The sequence below is a fragment of the Enoplosus armatus genome, chromosome 10, assembly GCF_043641665.1.
Source record: "Enoplosus armatus isolate fEnoArm2 chromosome 10, fEnoArm2.hap1, whole genome shotgun sequence".
Taxonomy (NCBI): domain Eukaryota; kingdom Metazoa; phylum Chordata; class Actinopteri; order Centrarchiformes; family Enoplosidae; genus Enoplosus; species Enoplosus armatus.
The window spans coordinates 16,106,587-16,129,161 of record NC_092189.1 but is presented as its reverse complement, the minus strand read 5'-3'; the positions used below and the strand labels follow the sequence as shown (position 1 = coordinate 16,129,161).

The 22,575-nt window shown below is 41.6% G+C and overlaps 1 protein-coding gene across 1 annotated transcript in view; it reads left to right on the top strand.

Annotated features, from left to right (window-relative positions):
• tnmd (tenomodulin) overlaps positions 1-16,947 on the top strand; it is a 41,388-nt gene extending 24,441 nt beyond the window's left edge. Inside the window, exons 3-7 of the mRNA XM_070913722.1 lie at positions 79-219; positions 5,198-5,305; positions 10,719-10,881; positions 12,485-12,579; positions 16,738-16,947. Coding sequence (XP_070769823.1) covers positions 79-219; positions 5,198-5,305; positions 10,719-10,881; positions 12,485-12,579; positions 16,738-16,947 — 717 coding nt within the window. The remainder of the gene's footprint in view (positions 1-78; positions 220-5,197; positions 5,306-10,718; positions 10,882-12,484; positions 12,580-16,737) is intronic.
• The last annotated feature ends 5,628 nt before the right edge of the window (positions 16,948-22,575 follow it).

Sequence of the window (22,575 nt, the reverse complement as noted above, 5' to 3'; positions counted from 1 at the left end):
GATACAGCCAAAGATAAATACTCCGCTGTCGCATTGATGATTAGTCACATGTGTTTATGGTTGTTTGTGTCATTGCAGGTTTATGACCATCAGTACAAAGCTGTGTTGGATGGCGTAGAGACAGACAGTGTGATGGAAATTGACCCAGGTCAGCGCATTGAGGTCTTCAGAATGGGAAACGGGAGCAACGAGATACTTGAGGTGCACGACTTCAAAAATGTAAGTAAAAGGTTAAACAAGGGCCATGTAAGCTATTCTTCTTTTGCTGAAAACTGTAAGCTGAAAGCTGTAATTGTGACTTCTCTTCAGCGGAGAAAGGATTATGTTCACATAGTGCCCTTTTCAAAGAGGCGGTTGACAACATTTATCCTTTGTTGAAATCATATTTTCTTCTTCAGCAATATTTTCTCCTCCTTTGTCACTCTCAATGAAAGAAACAAGGTGTGACAAACCTTTGAAACATCTGAGAAACAAAGCAATGGAAATTATACTCAGTGAGGTGTACACAGGGATCAGAAATACATTTTGAAAAATTGCCTACACTTAAAATCAGTAATTGAATCTAGATCGGTAACTGTACTCCTTGAGTCTTTAAGTGCACACACAGAAAGCCCAGAAAGAAATATTGGTCTTTTAATAAAAGACTGTTTTCTTCACGCTAATTTTATACAGTAACTTCTCCCCATTACGGAGACAAACACCATTAACAAGCCCATCTCCATTTGTTTCTCACACCTTTTTCAACTGCAATTTTGTCTCCAGGAGAACTCATTAACTTACCTTTCATTCCTAAATCCTGCTCGAGTGTTTAGGAAGTTACACGTGCTGCACCTCGGAGAAGGGAGCATGCTGCTCGAGTGGATAATGAATGTTCTCATTCTCACACCATTATTTACAGTGAAATGTTGGGCTGTAAGGCTGAACGTTACAGGATACACCTCATCCCAAACAAAAAACCTACATTGAGCTGTTATTGTTTTTGTAACAATGGTCTTTGTGAATCTAAAATGGCTATATGATGGAAACCAAGCACAGCACCAGAAAACTTTAACCTCTGCAATCAATCTCTCTATTTCTTTCTCTCTTCCTCACCAAGTGTGTGTGTGTGTGTGTGTGTGTGTGTGTGTGTGTGTGTGTGTGTGTGTGTGTACATGCATTAACACATGTGCCTGTTGCTTGTTCCACTTCCTGTTAGTGAAGCACATCCCCTGAGGAGATTTGTTTGATTCTGTGCTCCACCATGGAAGACTACGAAACAAGCGAGTGAGCAGAGTAATTCAAACCTTATTGCGATAAAAGAAAAAAACAAGGGGGAAGGAACCCCACAGAAAACTTACAATAGGTTATACAAAGTGGTAGCTTGTGCACTGATGTTAGAATAGATTTTTTTAAAAGGGGGGGATGATGCATGTTGTTACACAGACCAAAGCCACCTCTAAACCATTCTCCAACAGGCCTGAGGGCTGTGTGAGGAATGGGAAATGAGGGGATTATGCCACCAGGACCATGGACCACAAGCGAAATCCACTCGCGATTGTTTCAGGCCAATACTGCACTCATTTTAACCGGAGAGATGAGGGGGGGGCGATGGGGAAAGAGCCATCCTGAGAGAGAAAAACAAACTCATAATAAATATTCTTGACAACTAAACAAAAGCACATATAGGAAAATTGGCCTTAAACTTGTTCTGAATTTTTAGTTCAATAAAATGACAAACTGCGTTGGTGTTACGGCACAAATTAGTGTAAACACCAAAACCTTTGATACAATCAGAATACAGTAAGAACATCAGGTAAAACTTTGGTTAATGTTTAGTCAGACAAGATAATGTTTTGGTGAGTGTTGTTGTTCACAGTAGAAAACTTCAGACAGTCTAACATAAAAACTTTGGAATAAAGGTCATTTTAACTGATTCAGCTGATCCACCATGACATTACTTTCTGGTGCTGTGATTCAGTCACTTCTCTCAGTTTGCACATGAAGCGTATAGTTGCCTTTTTCAGACTCAAGAACAAAATGTCTCAAAAATATGCATAAGACACTGTGCCACTAGGGTGTGCCACAGTCATAAATTTCCCTTCTCTACACACTGTGGCTATAAACAAACATGATCCTTTACAGAACAAAGAACTGGACTCCATGCTTGTTGATATTTACATGTATATTTAATCCAGCCAACTCTATCAGTTATTTTTTTTTCAGGCATTTAACAGATCATTTCCAACATCAGCTGTCATCCCATTTTTTTTAACATTAAAAACAGTTTGGGTAATTCCTTAAAGCCAAGAGTGCAGCATTTCAGACCTACTGTACAGAGTGTGTGCATGTGTGTGTGTTTGTGTGTTTAGGGGGTTCAACAAGCCCTTAAGAACTGAGGTCTGTGGTGCCCTCAAGCCAATTTCACAGTGTGACAGCCCTGAGGCCTCATAGACTTATTGTGAAACACACATCTGTTTTACATACAGCATATTTGCACTTTTGCATATATTTTTATAGATTTAAATGCATGTATAGTCAGAGATGTTTCTAATATTATGTCCCTTATGTATGTAAACATCCATCCAATATCTATACCTGCTTATCCTTAGGTCTGGAGCTTATCCTAGCTCACATTGGGCAAGAGGCAGGATGCATCCTGGACAGGTCTATCACAGGGCTAATACAAATACTGGAGACATATAGGATTACACTATCACACTCACAATTACAACTACTGGTGTTTTAGCAGCTTACCTTCAGATGGGATCTCGCCTGAAGCTCGAGATAACCAACGTCCATAAATCACCACAGATGTTGGAAGAAACAGCTGGGGAATGCAGCCAATCTGTAATATGCAATATTAATGTCGATGTAGTGTTATTAAACAGGCTTGGTTTCTCAGTGGATTTAGTTTACTTTCACTCCAATGGGAGAAGTGAAGCCGCATACTTCTGAAAGTTCTGACACTATGAAATGTAATTTCTCTGACGGACAAATCAGGAGAAAATTAACTTTTATTAATTTTGTTTGAGACCTGTCTCCGTCTCAGCAACACAGATCTCACTTCTCAGTGCTGAAATAAAACTGAAATAAAACTTGCTTAATACTTTTATTGTTATTATTATTTAACAGGTTTTGGAGGGGAAAGAATTATATTATTAGACTGATAAAACGAGCGGCAGAAGACAGGAAGTGCGTACCATTTCATACCATTGGCGCAGTTTGTAATGCGTCATCTTCTGTTATAGAGCATCTCTGGGAATTTTGACAGGGTTGTTGCACCAAAAATCCAAGAGCAGAGCAGAAATCTGAGAGCAGACGTTTGACAAGCGCACAGAAGCAGCCCGAGTGCAAGGAGAAGGGCTGAAGCTGGAGTGCAGGATGTCTGTGCAAGCAACAATATATTTGAGGGCAAGCAAAGCTAAGAGCAAGCAGGGCCTATTGCGAGTGCGAGGGCAGGGTTTTAAGGAAAAGCATTACAAAATCTGAATGTGAAATCTATAAGTCATGCTCTCAAATTGAAAGACCACGCTCGCTCTTGAATAAAGATAGGAAATAAGCCCCATATTGCCTTCGGTAACATTACATCCTACTTTGATTTTGGTGATCTACAGTGATGTCCAGATATTGTGGAAAGGGCTATTACCAATGTACAGGTTTGAACAATGTTACTATGATTTATGCAATTTATAGGAAGATTTAAGGAGCTAAACACAAGGTTAGACACAGCCACAGGCATGCTAATTATATGTGATATGTTGCTATGTATTTAATAAAACGTTTAAAAGAAAACTGTGATTTTACTCATGAAACCATTTTTCTGCTGTGGTTTCAAGCACAAAGATTTGGATTATAAGTTAGATATTTCATGTGTAAGAAATCCCTTAAATACATAAAATTCTGTTGATAATATTGAGGCATCGACCAAACTAATACCTGCTGTCATGCCTTTAGTTCTTGGAAGTGAATAATGCATGCAGTTACATGTTCTCTATTCTCTTGAATAGACACAGATGAGCGTCTTGCACATGGATACGCCAAGTGAATATTTTAACATTGTCTGTTAAAATGACATCGCTTTTCCATTTCTCATCCCTGTGTTAATGTGTCTTTCTTCATTTTCTGATTGACCAACCCCACTAATTATTGCATCTCATCACAACATTGCTCTCCCTTCTGCTGCAGCTCATCACAATGAATGAACATTATGCTTTTGTGCTTGAGACCATTATTGCCCCATCCTTTTTTGCCGCACAGATGAAATTACACGCAGTAGATTATGACAGGCATCACTTTGTATCATGTCTTGTGCGACTGGTATCTGGTTTTCCGAGTGACAGCGCCGCAGAAAATACAGAAACAGCACCCACATGGTCAAGTTAACCAATTCAAAGGAGATGTCATAGCAATCACCATGTTACTGTAATTAAATTTAGATTGAATCAAGTCCATTTTCATGGTACCGCTCATACAATTTTCAGTTGATACAATTTTAAAGCAGCCGTGGCAGATGTAGATCCTGCCGTCTGTTCTAATACAGTCAGCTGAATGAGCAGCTCTACTCTGCAGAAAATAAATTGGATACAATCTGATCTATTGAAAGTCTTTCAGACTTATTCCAGCTGAATATCTTAGATTAACATATAATGGCAGCGAGAGAGAATTAACAGATCTTTCTTGCCTATTGAGGCTCTGTGTGTCAGACTGAATAGAACTACAGTCCACATGGTGGAGGATCATCAGTGGAGCTGAAGAGAGTGACTCCACACTTGACTGCGCAGATTAAGAGAGTGACAGGGACCTATGACTGCCTAATTCAATGGGGGCACTCTCTGTAGAAAACACTTCATACTCGACAATGTCACTTGGCTCTCCTGTGTGATAATATCCGCTATAAAGTATTATACAGCCAAGGTGGAACACCCACGCCTTTTTACTTCTATTCAGCTTGAAAGCAAGAGCTGCGTTGCAAGGGCCAAGCAGTCATCAATTTTATACCAGGCGAAAAGAGAAAAAAAAGATCAAAACACACCTCTTCTCACTCATTTGGTTTTAACTTCTTTGACTTTTTTAAGAGCTTTGATTATCAGCAAAAAGCTGAGCATTTTAAAATGATCGCCCCAATGCTTATGGGATATCCACATCACAGAAAGCTAATGAATGATACATATATCTGAATTCTTGAGTATCCCTTTCATTTCTTTTTCTTTTTTCGAAGGGAATCACTGGGATCCGGTTTGCTGAACATCAGAGGTGCTACATCAGGACCCAAACTCGGAAACTACCCGCAGCGGCAGAGGTGGAGGCTGAGGACACAGAGTTACTGGTACACCTCCTCCCTCGGCTGTCTGTACCTCAGACTCTCTGTAGTCCTACAGAGGCTGTCATGCATATTGTAGGGAGATAACCAGAGCAGAGCACTGTGAGCACCACACAAATCCTCAGCCTGTCCATCTTATCCTATCTCCCCCACCCCTTTCGCTGAAGAATAAACTGGGGTTTGCGGTGCCTGTGAAACCGTCAGAAAGCTGCCCACAAACCCATAGCCTCTTTGTGGCTCACATCAAATGGTGTTTGCTGTCAATCTTGAGCCAATATTAATTTTTAATAATCTCCTCCAAAGGCTCTACCCAAATAGCCTAAAGGGAGAAGGGTGCAAGAGAGGTCTGAGTGAGAGGTAAGCCATTAAAATGGTGTTTTTTTTTTTTAAAGATGATTTCTTTGTAAAATTCACAAGGCTCCCTCTCCAAGTTTACAGTGATTCATTTTACTTCTCCGGGTTCTTGTACTCGTGTGTGTGAACTTCAGCAAAAGGAATTGAGGAAATTCAATCAATCAAAATTCTGAATTTTTCAGTGTCACAGTGCAATTCACTGAGTGGGCCGTGTGTTCAAAGAGAAAATCCCTCTCTCGAATGTCTCTACTGCTTGCATGCTCTCATTTACATTTCACATTGCGGCTGGGAAGAAGCAAAGTAGCTGGCAAATATCTGATGCTCCCCGCTCACGGCTTCATTTTAAAAACAGAATAAGCCAATTGTCAGACCAAGCAAAAGCCAGCCTCAGCTTTAACTTTAAGAACACAAGCTGTTACAGCCAAAAACCAAACGCTGGTTTGTTTTTTTGTTTTCCTCTCATCTTCATAATGTCTGATCCACGTTTACAGATACTAATTGCGCATGCAGCACCATATGTCCATGCCATTTCTGTCTTTTTTTGTGCACTGTGAAGCCTAATTGGCTTAATTCACAGCTCCAAAGTGATCTAAGTCATCTAGGGCCAGGAAAGTGGCTGGAGCTTATACCAGTAGGTAGGGAAGCCCTTATTATGACTGCCATTTGCAAAATAGATGGTTCTACACCATGTTCAATAAAATAAAGATTAGAAAGGTGTTTTTAAGATGTGGTTTACATTAAGTTGTTCTAATCAATCACTATGAATAGTCATACACTGCTACAGATCCAGGTTTTGGGGAAAACATAATTGCTGCCAGGATTATATTCACAGGCAACGTTCTTTTGTGTTTTTGTACCGCACGCCAGTCGCAGGGAGTTTGCATCCCACATCACATGTGTGATTAGGTTTAGGCAACACAAGCACTACTACAATTATAAGTAATAATGCTTTAGTTATTGCAAGCAGATTTTGTGTTTCAAAGAAGGATATTGTAGGAAAACAAATTAAATACGTTGTTACTGAACGTTTTGCAGATACATTTTGCAACTTGGGAGATATGTTCATTAAAAGAATATAATTCAAGTGGAAACTTATCTGCTGTTGCAAAATAATATATCAACATCATTTCTAGGAATGTGGAGTTCACCGTTTCTAAAAATATCTAGTGTTTACAGGAATAGCTTGACATTTTGGGAAATACATTTATTCACTTTCATGCCGAAAGATGAGGAGATTGATAACACTCTCATGTAAATGTGATGCTACAGCCAGCAGCTAAATTAGCTTAGCTTAGCATAAAGATTGGAAACAGGGGGAAACAGCTAGCCTGGCTCTGTCCAAAGGTAACAAAATCTGTCTACCGGCACCTCTAAAGCTCCTGAATTAATTAATATAATTTCTTCTGTTTAATACGTACACAAACTCAATTGTACAAATGACGTGTTGTGGTTTTACGGGGGTTATCTGCCAGACTATTTTTTTGGCAGGGGATAGTAACTTCCTGGAAGTCACAATGCGAAACACATTTTTTCGCTTGCCAATTTGTAATGATCTATGACTGAACTAACAAATGAACTATTGATCTAGACATTTCTCATGTGCACTGTAATTTCTGTGCTTATAGCTGTGCACAGGGCCATCATCTGTTGGTAGACATGAGAGTGGAATTGATCTTCTCATCTAACTCTCAGCAAGAAACCACATAAACGTATTTCCCAAAATGTCAAACTAATTATTCAATTCCTATGTTTAAAATGCCATACATTATTCTCCCACCAATGCCGTGTATAAAGAAGGAACGTTTATTTTTGTAACTCCTTGTAGTTACACCAGTGACCATGGCCTGACCTCACCAAGGTCTGTCCTCACATTAGACAGCGGCGCCTGATCCGTCCTCTGTGAGCATCCACCCACATGTGACCCTGGAGAAGATCCTCCTCAGGTGGTGAACACATGAAGCTCACAGGGGTTAAAGCCAAGCACTAATGGTTCCTAGCTTAACCCAGCCACAGGCTTTTAGGAAAGAGGGCTCAGAGCAGCCGCGGCAGGCTTTAGAGCCGAAGTGAAAAACAATGGCAAAAATTGTGGAAAAACTGCAAGCGGCTGATAAGGAAATGCAGCCCCTACGAGGGAGAACCAGGTGACAAACATGAATTGTTTGCCAGGATTTTTTCCTCCCTTTTCAATTTGCCTCCTCTATGAAATGTCTGAGGGAGTAATCCCTGAGCTTCATTCCAGTTCCCCCAGTCTGACACAGAAACTGCCATCTGCCTCCCTCACACTCCTTAACATTGTCAACGGATGCTGCTTGCTCCATTAAACAGCCACTTAATATGGATGACCAAAGCTCACCCAGCAACCCAAAACCTCCCACTCCGACAACAACTGCAAACAGAGAAACAGTGCGCTGAGGAACAACACCACAGCAGAGGATGTGAATACACCACAATACAGTTTGTTTTGTCTCATATTTGTCTGCTTGAAGATATGAGCTCAATTAATAACAGGGTGACCAGTGAGACCACAACAAAACACTGAAAAGTTCAGTTCCTGCAGTTGGTTTTCAGTCATCAGGCCTGGTCACACCAGAAAACGGCACAGCAAAATTCATCTTGTCTTTGCAAAGTAGCAACTACTCATAGGGCTAGTTAATAAACTAGTGAGGCTGGTGAGCTAACCGCTAATATGCTAGACAGCCAGGAACATGCTAGCACTGGTAATCATAAAAACTCTCAAAGCTTCTTTCTGTTTCTATTCTATCCAAAGCTAGCATGCTTGCTAAGCGTTAGCAAGCTAACATGGTTGCCAACGGGACAATAAGTTCACAGTTTATTCAAAAGATGTATTAGTACAACCAACTCCTGTCTCATATTTGTCTGTTAACCAGGCCTTTTATTGCGGGGAAGTTTATACTTCCACAGAGTAGTGTTAAATACAAGTGGACGAGCCAAAACGGCTAACAGCTTACTCTGTTTTGGACTCTATGACTGTCTGTTCCCTCAAAGGTCAGCACTATCAAGACAGTTTGTCAACGGCGAACATTTGCATGTCAAAGGTCACCAAAGTTGAACTGAAAATTTAGCACAGATTTACTTTCCACCCCGCTAGCAAATGCATTTATCAATCCATCGTGAATAATTGATTTTTGCCGTTATATTCCCCTGTTTTAAATGCTGGTCTGATCAGGCCTTTAGTGCCCGTAAGCAGGCCAGCACTCTCATTGTAAGGTGCTTGAATATGGGTGTAAACTGAAATTGACCACCTGGTAGACTGCATAATGAAACCTCCTGCCTGTGTTATGTGCAGTATGTGAAGGCTCTTGGGTATCATGAGAAAATCTTTGTTGATCTCTGGCAAACATAGCACCACTTTAACAATGTGTCATGTAGACAGTGTTTCTCCCCACCCTTGGGACACAGTGGCAGGAGAGGGTAAATTCATTAACTACAGCACAACTGGTGTATAATTAAGTTGTGCACTGTAGGCGAAAAGCACACATACACCAGGAGCAGGCCGCACAAAACAAATTACCATCATTCCCAAGGTCCGATACTTGATAAAAAGTTGCTTGTGTCCTAATAATATATCATTTGTCAATAGCAAAATGGAAAAGCCTTTCAGAAGTGTGTGTAAACTGGAGGACTGCAATCATGTTGTCTTTGTGCACGTCAACTGGCATTTAGAAATCCCTGCCCCATGCTAAAATGCTGACCTTTACCACTTCCCCCCGGGGCCCTCTCCTACAAGTTATTGGAGTCGTTTCTCAACTGTGAAGTCAATGTCATGTTGTGAGCCCCATGTCGTGACCTCCATTTACTTTTCGGAGAAGACTCACTTGGCTTCAGTGGTTAAGAGGTCCAATTAGAGAGTGCTGTTTGTGTTCCTCCAGTTTGATTTTAATTTCTGCAGCCACAGGAATGGCGAGTGCACCAGCTCAATGCCAGAGCACCCCCCTCCACCGAACCACCACAACCCCGCTACACCAGTCCTCCGAGTCATCATTAGTCTACTGGCCGGCGCTTAAAAAGTGTGGGGAAAAGTGTGTCAAAAGCTTGGGCTAAACACCTCCAGCGCCCCAAACACAATCTTTGATGTGAAAGAATGTGCTTAAGTCTTCTTTTTTTTTTTTTCACTTCTCTGCAGGTCACAACTGTGTCGCTCGATGACAAACAAGAAGCAGCAGGCAAAGCGAAAGTGTAATTCGAGTGAGAGTGACAGGGGTGAACCTGAGGGAGGGGGCACGACCCAATATAAATGATTCTTGCTCCCACTATAGCCCCAGGATTCTACGTCAAGCTTAACTAATGTGCAATTAAGCTTTAGACTGGGAGAAAATCACCTTGTAAAAACATTTGTCAAGTGAACTGTTTTTCTGTTCTGGGTTGCTAATTAACAAGGGGATGGGAAGAGGGGTTTGTTTGTGTGTGTATTTACATATACATGAAGAAAATAAATATCTGCACTGTTAGGGGAGAGCATTACCAAATCCCCTTCATATGTCTCTATTAGACAACACTGACATGTAGTCCCTATCATTAAGCAATAATAGTTTACTTTACAGCTCATGAACTACAGTATCAACAAATTAAGCCCACTGATAGTGCTGGGTGCCAAGCGAAGCATTGTGGTGGAGGGGGAGGGAGGGAGGGGGAGAGGAGGGAGGGGGAGAGGAGAATGCAAGGCTTTATTGTGTCTGTCACATTAAACGATATTGCAGCCACACTCAGAGTAATGAAGACCACTTCTAAAGTCATTTAAAAGTCAAATCATCACTGTCTGTGAATTTCAATGATGTATAATAGAAGGAGCATGCCGGAGGCTTGAGAAGAGGGTGAGAGACAGAGAGAGAGAGAGAGAGACAGAGAGAGAGAGAGAGGGCAGTGGGAGTCAGGAGTCAGGAAGTTGCCGCCCTCTCAGCGGACAGAATAAAACGATGAGGCTGGAGCTGCTGCATGGCTCAAGGGAGGAGAGTGCAAATGCAGGACAATACTTTGTATGAAGCCTGGACATTTTTACAGCCTCTGACATGCTATATTATGTGTGTGTGTGTTTCGTGTTTTCTAGCAGGTGGATGAGGCCGAGGCCATGGATATGAAAGTGGAGGACTCCCAAGTGTGGGTTCCTGCCGAGGAGCCCATTGTTAACCCGGCCTTCCTCTTCGACTCCAAGATCTGGGAGATTTGCCAGGAGCTGCCCATCCACTGGATCCATCCCTCCCTTCTGAGCGGTGAGAGCCGGGGGCATCTCTGCCTCTAAACGCAGACTATTAACACACCCGCTGGAGGGCATCCCCACAGGCCATGTGTAGGTCCGTAGGGACCACGTGATTTCCCAACCATATGTGCTTCCAGCCCGGGCAAGTCTCTCTGTGTTTGGAAAGTTGAGAGACTGATGGTCAGTGGTGGAAGAAGCATTCAGATCCTCCACTTAGATAAAAGTGTCAGTACAACAGTGTTATTAGCAAAATGTACTTAAAGTATCTAAAGTAAAAAATACTCATTATGCAGAACAAGTTCTCTCAGAGTGTTTTAATACATAACACATAACTGTATTATTATCACCTGTGCATTAACATGTAAACATAATTTTAATGTTGTAGCAGGTTGAGGTGGAGCTGTTTTAAAAAGTACTGCGAAAAGTATTAATTATGTAGTTATGTTGATCCAAAGAGTCTGCCAGTTTAGTTTGATTACTTCAACCTGTTCCGATAAAAATTAACATTTTACACAATTTATGGTTTTTGGAAATGGAAAAACGAAGGAAGAAGTAATAATAATATAATATATATTAATATAATATCAATAGATGGGGTTAAAATTGAAAGCGTATTCAAATCTTTTGGAAATCTCACATAGCTTTTATAAAGAAGTGTCCAAAAGTGTTGCAATTCTGAACAAAGCAAAGTATATTTCGGAGTATGGGGCACTTCAAAAACACAGAAAAGAGCAATATGAGTTAAATAAGGCGGATTCAAGGGAACACGCACCAACAGACTGTTTATCAAGTCAAAGGTAATAAAACTGAAACACACTGAAAAACTTTAGAGCCAAAACAAATTATTGTTGATACAGATTAAGTTGTTTGTGTTAAAATCAGCTGATGATGATCACAGAAGGAAGTTTTATTTTAAAACTCACATGTTTGCACAAACTATATTAAAGCAGACGTGTGTGAGGAGTTACACTGGGTCTGAATTCTCTGGCGAATGTTTTCAAATCTGTTATTCAACTTCAGAAAACGTACAGAGAAACAATATGAACACGATATGATGTGTAATATTCTGTCATTGGTTGTGTTTGTGTGTGTTTTGATGTGTCTTATTAAAGGTCGTTGAAAGTATTGGCTAGTGTTGAGAAGCGGTGCGAGTAATATATGATAAGTATAAAGTAGCAGAGAATGGAAAGACTCAAGTAAAGTACCTCAAAACTGTACTTAAGTGCAGTACTCGAGTAAATGTGCATTCCATCACTGCTGATGTTCATCTGGAGATTTGCTTTTTAGGGATTTCTCTTTTTTTCCTTTGCTAATTAGGATCTGTGGGAAGTGATTTATGTGTTAGTATCACAACAGCAACAACATCATTGTTTGACAGAAGCATGAAAAAGCTTGGAATGAATTCCAGCGTATTTCTCCTGAATGTTAGTAATTAACATCAAGCCACTGGGAAAATAGAGCCTACAAGCCAAAAATGTAACCTAAGAGCTTTCTCATTTTACTTCGAACAATAGAAAAAACTGTTGCAAGTGTGTGAAAATCTCCTCCCATTACTGCTCTTTCTGTGTGTGTGTGTGTGTGTGTGTGTGTGTGTGTGTGTGTGTGTGTGTATTCAGATGCTGAGGTGGACAACGTGGACACACCCGACGCAGAGGTCACAGGTCAGCGCTTCACCCGCGACGTCCTGGACCACGTTGCCGTAAACGACTATGTAAGCGGGGGCCCCGTCAATCAGGGACCACACCACGAGATACAGTAGAGCCACTTCAATCAGCTCCAGCTCTGCCTCGACTCTTTCTGCATATAAATCGCTCACTAATTGATGTTAAAACTGACTTTGTGCACCAGAGGGCATAGCAATTGCTCTATATATCTGTTTAAGTAAGGCCAGTTCATTGAAGACTCCCTTAATGTCTCTCCATTAATTGAGAGGAATATCCAGCCTTTCAAAGGCAGCAACTTGTGCCTTACAGCACCCGTTAGCGCCTTTTTTCACTTCCTTTTTGTCTGAGGCAGTAGAAAGCACTGCACAAAGGAGCCCTCTCAAGGTCACTCATTGCCGCACAGATAAGTTACATTTATTAATAATGCTTTAATTATCAAAGCGTATAAAATGAATGGAAAGGCCAAGCAGCATATTTTGGTGCACTGCATGTAAACCACTCAATGCTGTATGGTAATGGAATATGGAAGACCATATAAAGCAGTATATTACACAGGAACTATTCCCTCATACTGACACAAATAACATAGCGGTTGCACACTGAAGATACCAGGAAGCAGGTGCAAAGATATCCGACACACATACACACACACACACACACACACACACACACACTTGCAGGTGAATAGCCACTAAAGCTAAATTCAAGGATAATGAGTCGGGCTCGGTCTCCTCCTCAGAGCTGTGAGAGACACGCAGAGAAATGAGACGTCCTATATTGTTGACATTTATCAGGCCTGTCCCAGAAACACCTCCCGCTCAACTCCTCAACCCCCCCCCCCCCCCCCCCCCCCCCCCCCCAAGCTTCTCTGTCTTCTCCCTCATCGCCTGCGACAGGAGATGCAGTGCCATGCAATTAAAACATACCAGGGGATGAAAAACTCGGCTCCCCTTTTGAAACGTTCTGCCTCTATCAGCTAGAGTTATATGCATACCACTGCAATCCATTCCAGCAGCACATCCAGGCTCTGTTTGTGGGTCCGGCGATAACAAAGGCCTTTGTGGCCAAGCAGAGGGCAGGCGGCAGTCTGTAATTGGGAGTCTGAACTCTTGCTCATTCCAGTGGGATGCCACATGTGTTAGCCAAACCTTTTTTGCTTCATCCAGAACTCATGTAAATGTGCACACAGTCAGGAAAAAAACAAGCGCACACACACACACACACACACAGTCTGCTACTCACACTATTTCTCTTTCTACCTACAGCGTTTCATCTGTCATACTCACACACACACACACACACACACACACACACACACAACATAAAAAACATGCATTCACTTCATCTGCGTTTCATAAGTCTGGATTTCAGCACCACATCTCTCTTTGTAAAGCAGAATAATTGTTTGGGTCCTTGTGATAGAGGCTGACAGATATATGAAACTGACCTTTGCCACGGCTGCCATGTCAGAGTGCAGTGTGTATCAGAGGTGGCCCTGGAAATTTCAAACTGAATAACTACCATCTGACAAGGCTGAAGAGATGGTACCACTGTCCTTGACCCATATAGCAAGGATGGGCTTCCAATATGAATTGACCTCACACATACACGTGTAAACATGTTTGGTGTGTGTGCTTGTGCTGTGTGTTAAAGTCAGACCATCCTTACAAACCTCTGAGAGCCGTACTAAGGGTCAGGCTGGATGGCTGCCCGTGCCTAACAGAGGTGCAAAAAAGCTGCAGGAATTCAAATCCATGAATGCAGGAGCTGTTTGTGCCTCCAGAGAAATCTTTACACTGAAGCTAAAGCTCCTTATCGGTTTGGTAAACCGGCAGAGTTTACTGAAATACATGACTATCTCTTTATTCAATTACAATTTCATTGTCATTCCACCTCACTGTAGAGGACAGTGAGATGAAAATCTGAGATCAGGACAAGCGGCGAGGCATTCTCATATGTTGCACTGTCCTGTGCTTCTACATTAACAAAACAAAAAAAAAACCTTTTGAAATACAAAGCAGGGTATGAAACAGAAATGTTATCTCTGCTGTTTTGATCCCAGAATGAATGTGATGAGCTCTGCAATGAGATTTAATAACACGTCCAGGCATGTGCTTCAAGCTCATGAAGAGCGGTGATCAGCGTGTGTGAAATAACACCAACAAGTGTGGAGATTAGAGGAGTCGTGCTTTGATTCATTACATCTTATTGAATGACTGACGCAGTTTTCTACGCCGCAGACTCGTTCATATCCGCGCCTCATATTATGCGCAGAGGTGTCTGTGTGACTGTGTGACTGTGTGTTTGCATGTGTATACGTGAGTGTGTGATGAAATCAGATGCAGCAAGGGGGTAATGGCTTTTACTCTTCATTAATGCTGCTTGTTTTTGAGTGACTGCCTCAGATTTCCCAAGGTGAACCATTCTTATCACAGCAGCATCCCACTGGAGACGACAACTCAGAGTGATTAATACGCACCCCCCGTTTTAAAAGGATAGCTCTGATTAATTGTCTTTAAGGTACAATGCTGCCTATTGGCTGTTTGTTTTGATAAACGCGGCATCATTTGAATAAAATATTTTCCTCATTTTCCGTGCCAGAGCTCCCTTTTTTCCCCGTAACATCCCAGTTTGGGCTGTGAGGAGCAGATAAGATTATCGTTGGTCCATTGACAGCTTTCGTGTTGTTTCCATAACAGATTGTTGCCTGGAAGCTGATGACCTGAAACTTGACTGAAACGATAAATCATTAAAAGCCTACCTGCGCTTGTCATAGTAATAAATCAAACCCAGCTATCCTAGATATCATCTGTCGCACCCTTTCTATGTGTTTTAAGTGTGTCTCACGAGTGTGTAATTTTACTCCATTTATCAAATGCATGGCGCCCTTTTTTTGTGAGTCATGCTTATGGGGGATTTATTGCTATGTGATTGTAGTCTGAAACCAAATAAAATGTGTGTAAAACCAGTGCGCTTGACTACCCACCTAGTAGATTCAAGAAAACTCCTAATTCCCATACTTAATGTAGCAGGGGAGTAAAGGGACTCAGCCATGTGTTCCTGCGGGTCCTGTCCTCTTAAACAATTCCCACACACTTTCTATTCCCTACAGTGGATGTGTTTTGTTCTGCACTGTTGCATGTAGCTGAGTCATTGTGAGCGCTTGCAAAAGAATTATGCCAGTTTGTTCTGAATGTGAAGTCATCGACTCCTGGATCCGAGCAGTTTAACAAGACAGCGCCGGATTGTCTCCGAGGATTCATTTACTAAAAGAGATTGAAATGTGGTCAAATGCATACTGAGGGCAGTTGCTGCCTCAACTTGTGTGGTGAGTTAAGTGGCACTTCTCCGAACCCCATTTGGAGTTGCTCTTGATCAAAGGCATGGCACTCAGCCCCCACGAGTCTACGAGGGCATGAACCAACCAGCACAATGGAAAAATCCAAGGGCCATTAATTCTACCCAATTTACCTTTCGTTTGGGTTTCATTTGGCCCCTCTATAAATTCAGAGGCAGCCAGCAAGAGCAAATGAAAGAATCCTTGTTAGGCGATCATTACTCTGCTAATTGCTTTAGGAATGTGCCATGCACTTAAAGTCAAGGTCAGGGGGAGGGCGCCAAGATGTGGGGAGCTCTAATTTGAATGCTCTATTGGAGGAGAGGCTGTCATTTTGGTGCAGAGTGTGGGCTTCGGCCGAGGGAGTTAAGAGGTCAGAGATGAAAGAAATAGTGTAATTATGCTGGTAACTACCAACGTTAGAGTCCCTTTGATTGAAGATAGCAGAGAGGCCATGAATGCTGGATTCAGAGACAGGGCATTGTGCAGCCGGCAGTCGTGCTACCTCTGGTAAAATAGAAAGGTCAAGGGTATTATATCATGTTTTATGCTCCCAGAGCTTAAATCAGGCTCGCTCACTCCCTCCGCTATCTTGATCTCTTTGTCACAGTCATCAAGCATGGCACAACTTTACATTTTCACGGACATCAATTCTGATCTTTTCACTCTTTGTTTGGTTTTTACATATATTCTGCTGACCTACAAGGGAAGCAGGCTCATCTATTCACGCCACCTCATCCTCCTCTTCTTCATCTTCTTCTTCTTCTTCTTCTTCTTCTTCTTCTTCTCCTCCTGCCCTTGCCTTTGGGAGGACTGGCATTTGTCATGTGTGTGATTGTAATCCTGCTCACTCCTGTGTCCTCTGCAGAGAGACGTTGGAATCGAGCTGGACAACCGCCTGGATGACAACGGCTACTGCTGCCAGCACTGTCGCCGTGGTTACCGCTACTGCCGCCGCTACCACGAGCCCCTGGGTGGCTTCAACCCATGGCCATACTACTACCAAGGAGGCCGGATCATCTGTCAGGTTGTCATGCCGTGCAACTGGTGGATCGCCCGTATGCTGGGGAGGATCTGAGGAGGGCGTGTGTGCTGTCTGGGTTTTAAACTGTTGATGTCGTTGTAGCTGCAAATTTTCCCTTTGATAAATATTCCAGACCACTTGTGAGACCAAAGCAGTCCATTGCACACAATCATTATCCAATCTGAAACTTTGCCCATTGAGTATTAGTCAGTCTAAACAGTCTAAATGGCATTTGAAGTGTTCTGATTCTTTCTTAAAAGGAATTGGTCGTTTACAGATGTCTAATTTTCTTTGCTTATCTACCCATTAAGTATCCTTGCTATTTGCTCCTGGTGAATGGCTGCAATTTAGTTTGGAAGATGTCACCAGAAACTAATCTGCTCTAAAAAAAATTTAAAAAAAGTACTTCAGCACAGTCTGTCCTCACGTTTACTACATGGCTTAAAAACACTTGTTCTACTAATACTGTAATGTACAAAAATGTACATACAGTATACCAATATACATATATATATATATATATAACAATCTGAGTGGTGTTACTTTGCCTCAGTCTTTTGTGATCAGTTTCTTTGTTATTGCTGATATAACTAGCAGATAAAAAAAACCCCTCTCCATACCCACCACAAGATCTCCAAAAAATTAAGTCAACAATAAATAAACTTGCTGTCATACAGCACCACTTTTCAGATGCACGCACACACAATCCACGTTAGAAATGATGTAAAACTAGAATACAGCATGTAAAGACTCCAGACACCAAATGCAAAATATGATATTCACATACATTTACAACACGATCTGCAATATATTCAAATGAAGGCAAAATGAGGGAAAGAAACAAATATGCAAAGTTAAAAATACTAACATGCCAGTTCAAAATGAGAAGAAGCTGCTGAGGACTGGCTGCATGTATCATGACAACTCTTTTTTCTGTTTTTTGGTATCATGTTAAACTAAGGAGGTACAGTATAACTAAAGACACACAGACCTCAGCTGTCTTTTTGTTATGCAGTTATTGTTGTGTTATCCTCCATTGTTGCAATCCACAAAATGCTTTAAATAGTGCGACTGTTCAAACACTTTTCTTCTTTGCTGAGGCGATTTTTTAATCTGTAACAGCACATCTCAATCTGTCGAGCTGAAACAACTCTCATCTGCAACTAACAGATAAGCAAGCGAGATAGGCATTTGTAATTGATGTTCTGTCATCAGAATAACAAGGTGCACGAATGCCCAAGAGTATTCAAGCTATGTGAGATATTCAAAAGTTAAACAGAGAGACATAAATGGAACATTCTTGTTGCCATTGTTGTCAAAGCCTTCTGTATGTTTCTATGTCTTTCCTTATTTTTTTCCAATTAAAATTTCATTGTATGAATAGTCTCAGCTGTCCTATCATATGAAACAATGTGATTTCCTTGAAAGAAACTTAACAGTGTTTGTGTGTAAGCTGAGTTCAGTGGTGTGGATTTGAATGCAATCCATAGACCTCCTTCTCTCTTCTCCATTAGTCCCGTTGCTCGTTAGCACAAAACATTTAGCATCAAATTAAAAGTGTCTTTGACGAGAAAAAATAGACATTTATGCTTTTATTGTTTCTATTTTAAAAACCTCTTGTGTATCTGATGCATAGTAATGCATTATTTATGCCTGCTAAGTAAATCTTGATGTTGACTCACGTTGGCTCAGTGTGATAATAATGTCAGTGATATCCATAATATTTGGCAGTGAAATGATTTTTGTGGGAAAAAAAAAGACAGGGCGAAACATATTACTGTATGTAAATGTTTCATGGATATACTCATGAATGGAGTTCAGACGGCAACTATATTGCTATTTTTAAATCAATAATGTCAATAGCCCAAAGCAACATGTCAAGTAAAGAATTGTGGCATGAGTTAACAAATGCAATAATTGCAAACATACTTCAAATAAACTGACAAGTGTACCACAAAGCCCCCGAGGCATTTCTGAAAAGTTCATAAAATCACTGTTAATATAATTCATTTCTCACTATTTCCTGCTTATCACATCAAATAGTCGAGTGTTTATTAAAAACAGATACATTCAGCTTGCTGCTGGTGTTGCAGCTGCTGTTGTTGTTGTTGTTGTTGTTGTAGAGCTTTTGCACTCACCAACATTGGGAAATAGTGTTAAGTGTTATTTTTCGTAAGATGCTGTTAGTTGTCTATCTGGCGAGGTCTCTGAGGACTCTGAGGACTCTTTTGTGTAGTTGTGAGAGTAAATTGCCATGGAAGCCCTGAGAGTCGTTCTGAATGGGATGGCTCACCCTGACTGGAGAGGCTGATACAGATATTACAGCTGGCTCCCTGAGAGCTCCTCATGCCTGTTGGGACAAAAGTCCAATATTAACCATGAAAGTCAAACTTTAAAGTACAGACCGTCTCACAATTAAAAATCATCATGGAGGAGACCCAGAAAGACACTGGATGGTGGCGATACTGCAGTTGCACCTACATGAGAGCAAAAAAAAATAAAAAATCACAGACCAGCTGACATCCATGTCTTGGTATCCAATATACAAATCTCCAGAGGTCATTGAAAGCATCTTGTGGAAACTAGTTGAATCTAATCTACAAGCTTTCAGTGTGCATGATTTCCTTTTCAAATATACAGTGTCTCATGATGTCTCTCCTGATGTTGAGTAAATGAATGTGTTAACTATGCCACACAAGGATATTCAGAGCATTTAAAGACCACTGCAAATATGTAGAGAGGACTGGAAAACAAGAGCTAGTCGGTGGCATTTTTCCTCTGAAAATGCAAAAACATGAACTACACGAAATCAAATGATCTTTGATTATTAGTATAGGGCTTTTTGATACCCCTACATCCATATACATGAAGGGTTAATTTGCATTCCTACCATGTAGAGTGTGGTTCAGTACTGTCTACGTGAGGCAGATCTATGAGTCTGTGACAGTGAACTGAACTCCTCCCTTATAGACCAGAATGAAAGAACATATCATTTCAAATGAAGCCATGCACAATTGTTCTCATGCATTTCATAAACTGTCTAGGAAAAAAAAAGAAGCCCTCCAGCACTTGTTTATCACTGTTTTGATGAGGAGAGGAAACAAGATCGACTACTCTGCAGGATAAACAGAGATACCGAACATCTACCAGGTTAGCACAGTTCAAAGGATTTTGCCTACCTGCCCTGAGGAATGGCCACTATCATCGAGGCTCACAAGCGAATGAATTCCTTTTGTTACTTATCAAAAAAATGCAGGGAAAAAACTTCACTCCCAGCTGCTTATTTTCATTTCAAATAATCGCTTGTTCATTTAGATCCATGAGTTGCTATTCTGGGGCGGAGGAGAGAGAAAACCAATGTATGAGGAGTGTCTGTATTTAGATTAGTGACCTGAAGGAATACTTCTCTCCAATCCAGACTGAGGCTCGGGCTCTGCTGAGGACACGTGTATTACCAGTGCCATCTTGTGTAGAGAGAGGTGCACTGCTGCAAAATCAAACCAGACGTTGTTTTTTTCCACAATTTCTATGATTGTTAGAGATTTTGAAACCCTGCTACACCTGCTGTCCTTAAATACTTGCTTCTATGGAAACCCTCATATTTTAAAGTGGTCTATTTAAATCTAACCTTGGCTGCAGGTTGTCAAGTTAACAGACTGCATATAGCTGCAATGGCCATGAGATTGCAGTCATCAACTCCTTTTCTCTGTAATGTTGCAGTCAGTCTGGTGACCTGATGGTTAAATAAGCTCTCCCTGTACTGTTCCTGCTACAGGCTGGAGGCACAATAATGTCAGCCGTCATCCTTCAACTGCTCCCACTGTGAGAGGCAGCATGGCACAGCAGTAAACACTCGCGCTGTGTCAGTGGCTGCAGGCGACACAGAAATAGTCCTCCTCTCCCAGGACCTGGCTCTCGCTCCATCTTCAGGGTCTCTGACTCACTAACCAAAGGAATAGCACAGACGTAACGGCTGCTAGTAGCCTTTCATTATTTTAGTAATCCATAACAACCTCCGCTTACCATATGGCAGGCGATCGATGAACCACTGAACAGAAAAGCAAAGTGTCTGTTTAGATGTAATGGAGGGTTCTTTGTAGCTGAATATGGAGCCCATGCAATGATTTCAGACTCCTTTCAAACTATTTTCCCATCTGCAAACAGCTCAGGAAGATGTTTGCTGGAGTGAAGATTGTATTGGTGGCTGTGTCTGAACCTCTGGCCTTGCTTTGTGTGTGTGTGTGTGTGTGTGTGTGTGTGTTAACCCCATGGCAAGATTGGATTGTGTGGTACACAGCTGTGCATGTGGGTGTAGACAGAGCTAGGCACAGTAGGCAAGCCATGCTGCCAGACAGCTTCCTCAACACTGACCCCCCCCCCGACCCTGAACACACACATACACACACACAGTCAATCCAAGCCAATGCAAACCCCCAACACACACACACACACACACACACTCCCGTCCTCACACACACAAACACATCAACATAACACATGCTCTAAGAGAATCAATCCAAGTCAGTGGAACCCTTCCACACACACACACACACACACACACACACATATACACACACTCTCTGCAAGCTGTGGTGACAGACTCGGCTGTCTTCAGCTCTGGGCATGTCACATGCTAATGCATTCATCCACCCACAGCAACTGGAGAAGCAGTGCGCTTAAGTACAGTCCAATCAGTCTCTGGTCTGCTAATGGCTCCGATCCAGTTTCTTACAGTAGCTTTTTCTTTCTCTTCAAATGCCATGTGGTCGAACGTCCCTCAAAGCTGCAGCAGCCCAACAACACCACTTTGAGTTTTCAAGGCAGAAATACTTCATTGTCATCATCTCGACAGTAGAAATTAAGTGACTCCAGCTATTTGTTTCCAAGTTTAATTGTGTTGTTTTTTTGTGTGACATTTTATCTGTGCCTCACACGATTTAAGAGCCACTTGGTCTGCAAGAAAACAACAAATAAAGAGGATATTCGGTGAAGAAGATTTTGTTTTTAATTAGTACATTGACTTTTTCTTAAAAATCTATTCTATATTCAGCATAAGGGAGGCAAATGACAACCCAAGACAAGAGAAGCAACAAAACATAAGCAGCGGACATACCTCAACATCTCACAAACAGTGCTTTAAGGAAAACGCACGGCATATACAGGAATACATACAACGCCAAAAAAACCCAAAAGCAAATCCCCACTCAAAGACTGACAGAATTCAATGCAAATGTAACCCAGTGTAATTATTGATTGTATTGTCGAAAAGTTGCATAAGCATGCACTATAACAATAAGTATACATTCAGAGTGTCTTTGCAGACCCAGAGCCCTTTGGCTGATGTGGGGTTGTAAAGCAGCGTTTGACTCCTGTCCTTAGGTGCCAGTGCTGATGGAGGTCAGTATGTCTGAATGTCCTCACTCAGCAGCTACAGTACAGGAGGAAAATACAACCAATTTAGCTGTGATACCGCTCAGGATCAATATGGGTTCATCCCCGGCAGAACCGAGGGGCCGATCGGATGGCTGGCCTGAGAGGTCCTTAACAAAGTGGGGCAGCAAATAAAGAAGGCACAGTCTCGACTGACCCGAGAGCAGGAGGAGAGGAGAGGAGACAAGAGGAAGAAGGAAACGAGACAAGAGGAGACAAGAGGAAGAAGGAAACGAGACAAGAGGAGACAAG